This window comes from Physcomitrium patens, chromosome 10 (genome assembly GCF_059467195.1).
Source record: "Physcomitrium patens ecotype Gransden chromosome 10, ASM5946719v1, whole genome shotgun sequence".
Lineage (NCBI taxonomy): Eukaryota > Viridiplantae > Streptophyta > Bryopsida > Funariales > Funariaceae > Physcomitrium > Physcomitrium patens.
The window spans coordinates 10,548,429-10,561,427 of NC_143419.1; the positions used below are offsets into that span (position 1 = coordinate 10,548,429).

The following is a 12,999-nucleotide window of genomic DNA, read 5'->3' on the forward strand; positions in this document are numbered from 1 at the left end:
TTATAATTCATTTGAACTTGAAATTCAAATCACAACCATAAAGTATGTGTATATTTTTAAATTTGCATTATTTTATTTCTTTAAAAGTAGATTCTTTTAAAATAACAATCTACAAAAACAACTAAAAGATATCTTCAAAAATCTCATGAAGTACAACTTACAAAAAATTTAAACGCACTAAGCCATTCATAGTGAAGAATATATTTTGGATTGCAAAATATTTCCTGACATAGGTATATCTATAGGAAAGGATCTTAATCCACATTGAGATGGCTCTAAACAAGATTGAGGATATGTTCCCGATCCACTTGTCAATTGGGTTTGCCATCTGGGACTCCGAAAGGCTACTTTCGGAGTCCCAGATGTTAAGATTCAACATGATTCAATCTTGTCACACTGCAACTTTATAATAATAAGTGTCAAAAAAATGGCATGTTCACTTTGGTGAGACCCAGTGTGGACATGCATTCAAGAATATATAACCTACAAGAAAAAGTGTCATTCTGCAAGCATACACACACACACACACACATATATATATATATATAAATATATATATACATGTATGTATATATAGACCGTGTTCGCATATCTCAAAATATTAATCATTTAAAAAAAAGAAATCTGGAAACATGACTCCTGAACAATATATGCTGTCTACAATTAGCACACAGCTACAACTTGGTTCTGAGCATGTTCACAACGATGCACGTGTTGGCTCTTATTAAGTTCATGTATGACAACTACACTTGATGACATGAACGCTGTTCAAACTTATTGACAAGTCTGTGTGAGCAAGGGATTTCTGCTTGAAATGTCTGTAAGACGGCAAGGAGCACTGCCGAGCTCACGTCGGTTGAAAAAGAATCTTCGCATCACGAAACATATAAATGTCCAAATGCACAAATACTCATGGGAAGGAATCCATTCATAGACCTAAAATTTGCACATTGATAAACATCCTAGCCACGCAAAATACTCAAAAGCACATTACGTTTTTGACCAGCTTCTCACAAAAGCTTGAGAAAAAGAAATGCTATTTAGAAAGTGAGGAGTCAGGAGCTTACTTCCTGAGAAGCTTCTTCAGAAGTTCAGCATGAGGGAAAGTATCCTTATCAACATAATATAGATTGCCATTGGCTTCAAATGTGACTGCAGGGCGTTGTGTCTCAGGAGTTCTAACGTCTGATATGTTCACAGTACGCTGCAACGGGGTGGCCATCCAGGAAAGGACTTCTATCTGCATTTGATCCGTTCCTGGAGTCCACGTGAGCTTCCGCACATAAGGGCTGGCAAACCAGTGCAGGGCACCTGTCGTGGATGCACTAAGTAGGACCACAAGGGATGCTAATCCTCCCTTTGCTATCACTGATAACTCCGGGGATGTGAAAAAAGTCACGAATGGCCCACCTGTATACACGATAGAATGATTGGGTTAACATAAGCAACAACCAGCAGACAAAAATCAACCTTAATATTCCTGGAAGCACCACAAGCAAGAAACTCATGAAAGAAACACAACGAAGACCACACAAGGGTACCTTGAAAAATGACATGATGTTAATCCAATAACTAAGAGGAAGTATGTACCGACGACTGAACAACAGCACGTGGTCAGGGAGAGAAGTTTGACACGCCGAAGTGTATCAGCCATTACACCTTCGTAGACCACTGGCGCAGGTTTCTCGATGGGCTTCTCCTCCTCAGCATGAGCAGGTCGATTCAGTCCCTTGTAATTGGGTGATATTTGAGTAGCCCATCGTTGTTGCCCCAGAGCATTTGGAATATGACGTGAGGGATAGATCGTAGCTCTGCTGCATGCTTGCTTCCAGCCTACGACATGCAAAGTATCAGACTAACTTGTGATAAGATTCTAACTTAGAAAATCTGAGCGACTTCTACTAACCACTGATGACTGGCTATCGTTAAAGAAATGAGTAACTCCAGAAGAATTGCAAAATGGATACGACATTCCCAATTTAATGAGATGAGAGGACACTAGTAACTCCAACAGCCGTAGTGGCTCAAATACGAAGTGGAAGCAATAAAGCGTCTGAACAACCTAAAATCGTCAAATGTCGCGAAAGTCTGGTTCCTGAATAGAACAGTGGCGGTGCCTTTCAACGTAACGCTTTCGAACTAAGAAACTAGCATCACGATGTTCCCCAACAATCTAAACCTTGTGACTCGAACAATGACAAAGCACATCATGTCATAGAGTGTGACTCAACCTTCGCCTGTGGATCGAGAGAACACAAGCAGAACCCAGAGCTTCTATCAAACTCGTCAAACCCCTACACACTTGACAAGTTTCGACAACGTGGGCGCAAAATTGCTAACACTGAGCACAAGAGGAACAAATCTCTGTCGAAGTTCAGCACCACATTCTTTTAGTCCGATTCCATGCTGTAGAATTCAACAATCCAGCGACCCACTCAAACAAGGCAAGGCGATCCACAAATTCACTTGACATGCATACAACCAAGAAAGAGGTGAAGGCGATTTACCTGCTCTAAGCAGAGCAGCACCCACCATAGCCGATCTTAGGACGATGTCTCCTTCCTCCTTCTGCTTCTTCTTCTTGTGCTGTCTGTGAGCCAGGAAGTCAAGTTAGGGCTTTGCCCTTCGAAGGGTTTTAGGTTACCCAAGCACAAGCAGAGCCAACACCCAACTCTCCAAGACACAGCACAGCAAAGCAAGGTTTACAAAAACCAATCACAAACTCACTCTCTCTCTCACTCTCTTTAAGAATATAAATATACATGTATATGTATATATATATATTATTGTGTGTGGGTGTGTGTTTGGCTGGACTGCTCCTCATTGCTAAGCGGCAATTGCAAGAGGCGATTGCCACGGCGTTCAGAACCTCTCACCGAATAAAACCCAGTGTGAAAGGGGGAATAAATGAATACTGGTGGATGAATGCTTGGATGGAGTGTAAGGATTATAATTGATAAAATCAGAAGTTATGTGGCGTGCATGATTACCTATGTTCAAATTGGATTGCCCAAATTCTTTAAAATCACACCATTCATGTGATAAAGCAATAGATCAATACTCTTAGAATAAACCTGTATATACAAATATATATATATATATATATATATATATATGAGAAACATCAATTGATATGTTTCAAAAATACATAAAATCCCAGTTTAAACCAATTCAAAATATTTTAATTTTTTTGATAGTTTGAAATTTCATTAACAATAAAACGATTCACAATACATTGATTTATTTTTATTTTTATAAATTTTAAATTTAAGTAATGTAACAATATTGATATCAAAGAATTAAATTGGATGAATTCATTAAATTGTTTATATGTAATTATTTACTAAAAAATACATTTGTTAAAAGTATTTTTGTATTTGCATTGTTTAAGAATAAAATTTAGGACCAACATAACTCAATAAACATCAACAATTCTCATGACTAAGTTAATCCAATCTTATCTAGTATCAAGGGCATGAATCTAAACCAACTTGCAAAAAAGAAATATATTCATGTACAAGTAAGAAATAGAATTAAGAATTAAAAATATGTAATAGCTATGGCTAAGTAGAAAAGTACATAAAAATATGTATATCGAGTATTTTTGGCTAAGTACAAAAAAACTTGATAGACTTAAACCAAAATTAAAAGACAACAAATGCATTCACAAGATTGAAGCAATTGTACAAATTATCAATATTAATAAAAGTTAACTTTTATACTTTGCATTATAAATAAAACATATTAACAAGTATATAAAATATATATAAAATATGTTACAAATATATTTGCTAAATTTAATTATTTTGGTTGAATTCTTTAGAAAAATTTATAGATTTGAAATATTATAAAAAAGCATCTTACAAAACATCAATAAAATGGAGTTGAATTTGGATTGATGGTATCGTTTTTTTGTTTTTGCTTGCTTATTGTTCCTAAATTTATGGTAGGATGTGGACAAAAAGTTGAGGTAGAACCATTCTTCTACTGAGTAATTTTGAATTTTATCTTCTAAACACACTCTAAAAATGCTCTTTATATTATAGAAGTGGTTAAGGCATTGCCATTGTTGTCGCTAATAATGGTGTCAACTAATATGGTTTCAAAACAAGCCTCAAAATGACATATTCAACAACCTCTATGAAGTTGTCATTCACAAAATAGAAAGTTTTTTCGACAACCTCCCATAGAAATTCCTTCCTCATGTCATGGTCGGGGCTTGAAGTAGAATTCTAGAGAGCTACTTTGAGACAAGCAAGCGGCATCTAGCTTGGCTTTTGCCAACCATAAGACTAGATAGTCCTACAATTTGTCATACAAGAAGGAAAAAATTTAACAAGAAAGGGCTTCTTGGAAGGAGAGAAGGGGATTGGAAGTGGGATCCTTTGAAATCCCTTGTATGATAGATAAATGGTGCAAGGCGTGGTTTGTGCCATCAGCCTCGCCCTATGGCTAGAGACCGTCTTGTGCCCACATTGGTGTAGGTACTATAAGCCCCATAACATCCATTCCTTGGCCATCTCCATTGGCGCCAACAAGTGGAGATACTTTTACTCTTAGGATATTATTGCTTTAATTACTGTCATTCTTTGATTACATTTTCTTATGCTACGTTTGTTATTTTTGGAGTACTTTCATCACCTTTTGATTGTAGGCCACCAAATTCAATAGAAACGGTAAGAAATTTTCAATCTTATCTAAAATATTCATTTGAACAAACATGTATTTTAAATTTTCATCTTTTCTTATACTTGGCTTTGGTGTAGATCATTTATAGCCTTATCTATTTTATCCTTTTGTAATTCACAATAAAAATATTATCTTTGTATCATTTCACAAACAATAATTGGATTTAGAAGCAAATATTTGTTTAAAAAACCCACAACATTTTAGACTTTACAAAAAGACTTTAACAGTAAAATTTATAGTAGGCACATATATCTATTTTTCTTTTTGCTAGCTCATATATAAATATAAATATATATAAATAAATAAATATATATAGTATAAATAATAAACAAAAGAAAGCAATAGGATTGTTCTGTGCAAGTTATTGTGTGGTCAATTAAAAAAAATATCTCATTGATTTTTATCCATTATTCTTCTGGATACACAAAGATTAGATAAAACAAAAATGTTACATGGAGAATTAAATTTTTATTAAGCACCAATAATATCTGGATAGAAGAAAATAACTGCTGATGTAAAAAAAGACCTCTAAACTTGAATCTCATACAAAAATTCTACATATGGATTGTTTTTTCACATGATAATATTTGCATGTACATTTCAAAACTTTGAAGAAGAAAGAATGTAATAGAAATCATAGTATTTGTTGTACACATTACCTTTGCCATAAACAATATCCAAGATTTGAACCATGGTGTTGACAAAGTTTTATAAACAAACCCCCAAATTGGCTCTGTGATGAAATGCCACCTAATAAATTATTAGTTGTGCAGGGGCCTAATCCTGATATCACCAATTAAAATTAAGGTTAGAAGCAATGAGCACTCAATGGATAGGGGTCAAAAGTCTCAACATTGGGCTATGAAACACCAAATCATACAAACAAGTGGAATTGTTGTTTTTAGAACTTGTCCAAACTCTTCATGTGGATAAATATTAAATTTCACAATTTTTATCCTCCTCAATCTCTAGTGTGTGCAGAAATTGACAGTGAACAATGGAAGCGAGTGAGAAAACCATTCTCCATATCTTTGCTTTTATATTTTTCAGCAACATGTGTGCTATATTGTTTTGAACAAAAGTACTTCTTCTCACCTTTTCACTTTTTCACTTGCCTTTCTCAGCGTTACTTTATCCAAGAATTTCCCACTAGCCCGGATTCTTGACTTGGATGAATGTAAAAAGACGAAAACTAATTCATCCATATTGTCTTCAGGGACGCCGTGTGCGAGTGAAAAGGGGGGCAGCTTTCGGCGGCGGACAAAACGACGAACAACCATCGAAGCTGGACCACAGCGGTCCCGCTGTAGGTGGTGGGCCCACTGATCGCGACGAACGAGCACTGCTGACATGGATGACAAGCTTTGCAAGGGGAAGAATGCGAGTAGGCAAAGAAGTAGGGGAATGCGAGATCGGAGCTCTGTCAAGCAGGAACAATTCGCCGAACTGCTGAGTGGCCAGGAGAGACTGAGACTGGCCGAGAGATTGCGAGAGTGAGAGAAAATTCCTGTGACCATGGCATCCGCTGCGAAGGTCGCTAAGCGCATTCCCCTCATTAAATTTCCCTCTCGGAAAGCGGCACAAGCCTCAGCCTCACATCCGGGTATATGCTCTTTCTCCCTCGTTTTTGAAGTCGCTTGTTCATTTTAGGTCAAGGTTTGTGCAATGATGTCGCGCGATCAGTGACACCACTGATACTACTCTGTTTTGGAGGGTGTCGAAGGTTTGTTGAGGTTGTTGGGTTTGTTACGGTCTTGTCTTGTGGGCACGTTACTTTGGGAGCGTGAGGCTTCCTTTCAGTCACTATTCCGAATCGATACCATTTCTCCGGTCGGAATGAGAGTAGGATGTGTCCCTTGAGTGTGCTCGCGTCGAACAATAGGACGCAGAGATGCAGGATAGGGGTTCCTTTTGCTACTTCAAATGTTTCACTCACACGAATGAGTCTTGATTGAGGATGGCTACATGAATGAGGCGTTTTTTTTCCAGAATTCGAAAGAAAGCTTTTGCGGAGGAGATGTTGTGGAGGCTCAGGGTGCATTTAGGGTTTAAGTACTGGACTATAACAATCGTGTTGGTAGCAACGGTTCAGCTCTTGCGCGTTGCCGCTATGTTATATCCTGAATATAAAATGTCAATAATGGGGTTTCGATCAGTATGTAAGTTCAGAAAATCGGTGAAGCGTCTTCGGTGACATAGAAGCCTAGCTTTGAAGTTACTGGTGTCATTTAAACAGAACTATGTGTAGCTGAGGTATTGAGCTTTGATATAAATGCTTATCTATGGTGTGTGAATCATATTTTTCCTGCTGTGCGGCAGAGTGCCTTCATATGAGTGCTTATGATTTCATGTTCATATTGAGGAATATGGTTAGTTTAGGCTCACAAGGATAGAATGTACTGTGTAGTTGACAAGCGTGGTCGCTACTGATAAGAACAAGTACAGTCTAGCCTCATCTACAAGAGGAACACGAGAAATGTGGTTATGAATCTTCAATTTAACTCCGAAATGCCCTTATAGTCCTACATGGTTGTGATGCTTAACTCGTGCTGACCTTCGACACTTCATACACTCCTTCAAACCACAGACCACCTTAGGTCGCCAGTGAACGATTTAGTAATGGCAGAATTATCAGGCTCACAATAACTTGATCACAGAACTGGAGGTTTGGGGTACTCGATAAGTTAGGGTTTGTACTAGTGTTCTGTTCAATTTCGCAGATTCAGGGTTGCGTGATAACTATGTTTCTTCATGGACAACTCTCGTCCTGAATGTTCCATGCTGAGCAGACTGTGAGTTTCTGTTTGATGTAAAATTCCAGTGTCCATGGGAGACGTGTTTCGGGCATTGTTGGTCTGAATTGTATGTTGGCTACAGAAATTCTCCTAGAGAAATAGTTGCATCATTTGGCAGTATACACAAAAGTGTACTTAACACTTAGAGTTTGTAGTAAAGTATCCAAGTAACCTTATCAAATATGGAGGGTTGCAGTAAGCCGGGAATCGGGTGAAGGGAGCGTTCAGACTCCGCCTTCTATGACGTCTGGCACAGCTTCGAGTCAACCTCACCGGACAAAATTGACAGACAGAGAGATTGAGGCCATTTTGGTTTGTATTCATTACTCTAATTCTGTTTTCAAATACTACACTTTCTTTTGCAGATTTCACTCTCTTATTTGTCCGCCCCAGTAGCTTATTGTATTTACGGATTGTGTGAATTTTGATGGTCACTAATTGGTCACCATTTTAAATTCACCATTTATTTCACTCTTTGAAGTTTTCATTTGATTCACTTGTGATGTGTGGTAATTGTTTGTAGCTTGGAGGTGCTGTTCCATGACTTCATGTTAGATGAGTGGTTAGCGATGGAGGATCTTTGAGATACTCAACCATGCGGATGATCAAATGTTGGGGGATTTTATTTTACTAGTTGGCTCCTGGTGCATTCATGGCCCTGAACATGTGCGTAGACTCGTTCTGCAGCACTGCTTAGACCGAATGGAAATAAATGGGTTTTTTATATAAAAAAAATTGTTATTTTTTTTGTCTCAGTGTTTTGTGTTTTGAAAATATTTGGGAAGTGGAAATAGAGAATCTTAGGTACAGTTTACGTCAAAAAAGAGAAGCTGCTACCTTCTAGCAGCATTCTTGAGGTCCGCTACACAGTACAGAGTGTAGAAACAAAGGTCTTTTCTTCACTAAGGTAGGACATCTACACCTAACAGTCGACAGGTGTAAATCTTGACTTTTGTACGTGATACTGGTTATAACATGCTCGATCGTATACATTCGTCATTCTACTTTTGTCGGTTGAGTGTCACAAAACATTTTTTTTGACGTTATGTGTTTGCCTAGTCCTTTTTTCCAGTCACGTTAATGGCAGTTGTGAACTCCATTTGCTTCATTCTAGTGTTCTATGAACCCGGATGCAGTGATAGCGGTGTGTATAATGAAGCATCCGATTCTGTTCTGAAATTGGTAAGTTCTTTGAACAATAGTTTTACATCTTGCGATACGACATTTTGTATTTCTACCAATTGTTTCAGCTTTGAGTTTAGGAAAATTACCAGTGATGACTTGGGGCAGCTCGTCAAAATTGTATGGCAGCACCATCGTATGTAACAAGAAGCTAATTGTATTGTACAAGATTTGTTACATTATAGTGTGCAATTGAATACTTGCAAGCTTAGAAGGGCTTAATGTCTAAAGCCATATCTCAGTCCTCAGATTGAAGACAACCTAAGCGCCTCTTCTAGCCAAATTCTTCTATATTAACATTCCTATCAAAATCGTGATGACTTGTCTTACCCAACGATACTCCAGGGGAAGGGTTCGAGTAATGCCTAATCTACTATTTTAGTAGCTACAAGATCCGGCGCAATGAGAGCTGGCGATTGAAGCAACTCTTTGGAGCTTCTATTGCGACGCCGGTTAGGAGGAGTACTGTAATATTCTATATGGTCAGTTTCTCTCATAGAACCAAGTAGATCACTGCGACGCCGAGAGTTCGCAAGCCTGTCTTTGAATACTATTCCATCCTGTAAAGCTCGAGACAGAGTTCCAGATTAGTGAACTTCATAATCTTGAACACACAAACTAGTTAACTAGTAGAACACTCGTGACCACTAATCAGAGTTCATCCCTCCTTTTAGGGGAATGCCACCGTCAAGCACATGAAAAGTAGGTACTGCACCAAATGAAAGACTATCTAAAGTTACTCAAGGGACAACACCCAGCGTGACCTCGATGAGAACTGATTCACACCCAACGCAGAAACAATTCGATTTGGATGGTTATTCTGAAGTGAGGAAACAGATGGGAAATCGAGGTAAATACTTGGGGCTAAGTGTAAGGAACCCAATATAAAATGAAAGGATTATCAAAGAGACAATTGTGGTACAGGTTCTTACATGGACAATACAAGGTTCCGGAGGAGGACACCGCACAGGTTTGTCGAGATCAGTAGGCTCCATTGGCCGTGGCACAAAAGTGAATTCCGTTGGGTAATCAGCTCCATTCGAGGATGAAAAACTAGAGATGTGATTCACACCATTCACCTTGCTGTCTCCCCCATTTCCCTGACACCATCGTACCAAAGATATCTTGTGAAAAGTGTGATGGGCCGACAGAAAAGAAATCATTCTGACAACGGGATCTTAGCACTAATGCAATACGACTTCACGACAAGATTTGAATCATATAAAGGCTGAATATTCAGTTCGTGGTAGTCCGGTAACGGGATTAGATTAACTAATTAGAGATTATCTAACTCTCTAATTAGATTCATCCAGGACTGCAGCCAGATGATGACCTAGGCGTACGAGAATCTCCTAATGGAGCAAACACTGAAGGACTTTAACTCACATACTAACTTGCAAGACAGCTCCATAGATACTAAGATTCAGACAAATCCTTGTTCATCGTGCTTTACTGAACAAGGACGCCACCACCTATTAAATGTAGGTCCCCACGTTGAGGTAGCATCTCTACCACCGGATTTTCGAAACAACACAGATATACCAGCCACATCCCACCCTCGCCGTACCATCAAGATACCAGACCTCGTATTCACAGGGCCCACATTCAAACTTCACAGTAGCGAAGAGACAACTACCGACGCACCGATCATGCTATCCAAAAAAAACTTAAAGCCAGAATGTGCGTCCAAATCTATCTCTACAATCGTGGGGTTTACCAGGATTTCACCAGGCCGTCTGTACTTAGCGGCATGCTTCAAGATCTTCACAGATCCACTCGCTCGGAATCTGTGACCACGCACGGGCCGATTCAAAAAATCCTTCAACGAGAAACCTCTCATTCTTGTCTGCTATGCTCACGTCACCGCCAAGTGACAAATTCACCTAATCCCATCCCACCTCCCACAATCGCTCGCTCTCTCCTACAACATCTACTCAAAAACCGCCTAGCGCAGCAGATCCTATACTAAGGATCCCGCGGAACCCAAAACCTCCGGACCAAGAACCTCAAAAACAACAGCAGCAGCAACAGCGTCTCTCTCCCTCTCTCATGCACGTCTCAGAATCTGCCCTCGTCCAAACTCCCCACACAACCCGCCAACAGCTTCAACCCCAGAGAGAAGCGGCCCAATGCAGGACTAGGCGGCAAACGACACAACAGAACAGAACATACCATCCACGCACTCTCCATAGCTCACTAAATCGCCGTGACCCAGATCCAGCAACACCCGCGTCGCCCCTCAACCATAGTCCCGTTAACTTATTACCCGTCTTTTACATATAGCAATCAAATCCTGTGTCCCTAATGGCCAGCGGCATCCCAGTCGTGATGGACTCTACCCCACCCGGGTCAGCGCAAGCGAGCAACCAAACAAACGAGCGGGGGAGTGAGGGGAGCGAGCGAACAATTCGTGAGATGGGGGTGGGGGTATTACATACATCCAGATGATGCTCACCCTCCTCCTCAGATAATAGTAGTGCCTCCTCGGCCTGCTGCCTACATTCTAGAACCCGCATCGCACATACGAATCAACACCAGGATGTGCCCACGCATGCAGCCCATTGTCACATGGGGGATGTACCCAATCAGGGTCTCGGAGAGCCAATTATATCGCTGCCCCACAGTTATGAGTTTCTAATCCGGCGCCAGACAAGGTAGCCCCAGGCAGGGCTCTCTTCCCCAGCTCCCCCTCTCTCTTCGCTCCCAGTCCTCCTTTCCGAGTTTCCTGCTGCTCCCCGCAGCCCATGAAGATGCGGGGTACCTACCTTACCCTGCTGCTTCTTCTTCGCGTGGTTCACGATTCTGATGCCCCCGCGCGACCTTTGCATTTTTGCAGACTTTAACCAGTGCCCCGCGGCCTACGCCTCTGCGACGTCGCCCATTTTTAGTTCTCTCATCGGCTCCGAGCCCCCCTCTTCTTCCCTCTTCTTCTTCGTCTTCCCTGCTGCTGCACCCACTCATCCACCCACCCACCATTTTCCTTCCATAGCCGAGGAGCGCATTCTCGCCTTGTCCCCTCCCCTCTCTGCTCGTCGCGCCCGTGCGGCTTACGACTCCCCCCAGACTCGCGGCGTCGTGCGCATTTTGACCACCTGGGCATATATGGGAGTCCACCTCGGATTAATTCCACATGGCACTTCCTGGTTTGTGCGTACACCCTCCCTTTCCAGTTGTGTTTGCTATAACTCTCTCTTCTATTGTATGTCTCCCCTCATGCCATCTAATTCATGTTCTTCTTCAACGTTTAATGTTGGAAACTTTATTTTATTTTATTTTATTATTTTACTTTTTTTCTGGGGTTGGGTTTGAATTTGAAGCTTTTTGCATGGCAGAGAGGTGATATCGTCCTGGTGTGTGTGTTGGTCGTAGTTGATCATGGCACGGAGTTCAAATGGCTGACTTTATTGGTCCATTTTTGCGTTATGTATGCATATATATATATATATATATATGTATTTGGTGGTGGTGGTTGTTGTTGTTGTTGTAGTAGTTTGTTTGTTTTCTTCTTTGGGATGGAATTTTCGAGAGTGTACTCTTTCTGACCGGTTCTTGTCTGGAATGTGCTCTTGCCTCGGTTCCCATGACGCAGTTGCTGGTGTGGAATTGTCTTGAGAATATCATGTTCTGAATGAGTACATGGATGGTGGTTTTTTACAATTCGCTGAATGTAATGCTTCAAAGTGGAAAAAAAAATGACCAACGAAAGTAAGCTTGCACATTCATCCAATTGTGAGCTAACATTTTGAGGGCCCTATTTGTTTTTCTTTTTATTTTTAGGATGCCATGTGCACTTAGCCAACTATCCACCACCATTCTAATTGACATTCTATATATTTGTGGTTCATTTTAGGAAACATTTTTCAAATTCCTTTGTGCTAAGGATGGAGTGTGTTTTTCATCTTTTTATGGAATTCACATGCTCTATGGATATGGATATAAAAAGATATATATATATATATATATATATATATTCTCAATAATTGCACAACAAAAGGAAACGAGAGAAAAGGAAAGAGACTAGAAAGCTAGTCCAACCTTCTTTACAATGATGTGGTGTGTGTGTGTATGTTGTGAAAATCCAATTACTTGTAGAACAATTATGTTCATTAGACTTCAGTCTAATTTTTGCAAGAAAAAAATCAGGCTAAAAAAGCATCAAAAGTATTACTTTCTATGGTTCAATATACACATCTACCCACACCCTATATTTTAATTTATTATTACATCATCTTAGATATCCTAACATAGTTCCCCTTTTCTCATTCCCTACTAATTTCAATGTTATGCTTAGTTATTACAATTATTAATATTATTTTCAAGCTTTCAGCTCAAT

General features: G+C 39.9%; 2 protein-coding genes and 1 long non-coding RNA gene across 7 annotated transcripts; 1 reads left to right on the plus strand and 2 right to left on the minus strand.

Moving 5' to 3' along the window:
• Positions 1-1,020: 1,020 nt before the first annotated feature.
• Positions 1,021-2,739, minus strand: LOC112287605 (uncharacterized). Its single transcript, XM_024530763.3, has 3 exons — positions 2,508-2,739; positions 1,591-1,833; positions 1,021-1,410 (listed from the first exon to the last, which is right to left on the minus strand). The coding sequence occupies exons 1-3, from the start codon at positions 2,533-2,535 to the stop codon at positions 1,064-1,066; spliced, it is 618 nt and encodes a 205-aa protein (XP_024386531.1). The 5' UTR covers positions 2,536-2,739; the 3' UTR covers positions 1,021-1,063.
• A 3,383-nt stretch (positions 2,740-6,122) lies between these two features.
• LOC141045862 (uncharacterized) lies at positions 6,123-8,219 on the plus strand. Its single transcript, XR_012218390.2, has 3 exons — positions 6,123-6,292; positions 7,681-7,796; positions 8,008-8,219. It is a non-coding gene; the product is annotated as an uncharacterized LOC141045862 (long non-coding RNA).
• Positions 8,220-8,805: 586 nt separating this feature from the next.
• Positions 8,806-11,607, minus strand: LOC112287817 (uncharacterized). Of its 5 annotated transcripts, none has more exons than XM_024531277.3 (3): positions 11,105-11,607; positions 9,599-9,766; positions 8,806-9,226 (listed from the first exon to the last, which is right to left on the minus strand). In XM_024531277.3, exons 1-3 carry the CDS (start codon positions 11,180-11,182, stop codon positions 9,032-9,034), a joined length of 441 nt encoding a protein of 146 aa, XP_024387045.1. In that variant the 5' UTR covers positions 11,183-11,607; the 3' UTR covers positions 8,806-9,031. The 5 variants fall into 5 exon arrangements, with proteins under 5 accessions (XP_024387045.1, XP_073392929.1, XP_024387047.1 ...); XM_073536828.2 differs by having other exon boundaries at positions 11,432-11,606; XM_024531279.3 differs by having other exon boundaries at positions 11,101-11,457.
• Between the last annotated feature and the right edge of the window lie 1,392 nt (positions 11,608-12,999).

Coding starts and splice junctions, on each gene's coding strand:
- LOC112287605 (XM_024530763.3), bottom strand. CDS start 2,535: ATGGTGGGTGCTGCTCTGCTTAGAGCAG. Junction 1,834..2,507: donor TGCTGCTCTGCTTAGAGCAG/GTAAATCGCCTT, acceptor TGCATGTCGTAG/GCTGGAAGCAAGCATGCAGC. Junction 1,411..1,590: donor GTGCTGTTGTTCAGTCGTCG/GTACATACTTCC, acceptor TCGTGTATACAG/GTGGGCCATTCGTGACTTTT.
- LOC112287817 (XM_024531276.3), bottom strand. CDS start 10,506: ATGAGAGGTTTCTCGTTGAAGGATTTTTTGAATCGGCCCGTGCGTGGT. Junction 9,767..10,383: donor GACGGCCTGGTGAAATCCTG/GTAAACCCCACG, acceptor CGATGGTGTCAG/GGAAATGGGGGAGACAGCAA. Junction 9,227..9,598: donor CGGAACCTTGTATTGTCCAT/GTAAGAACCTGT, acceptor CGAGCTTTACAG/GATGGAATAGTATTCAAAGA.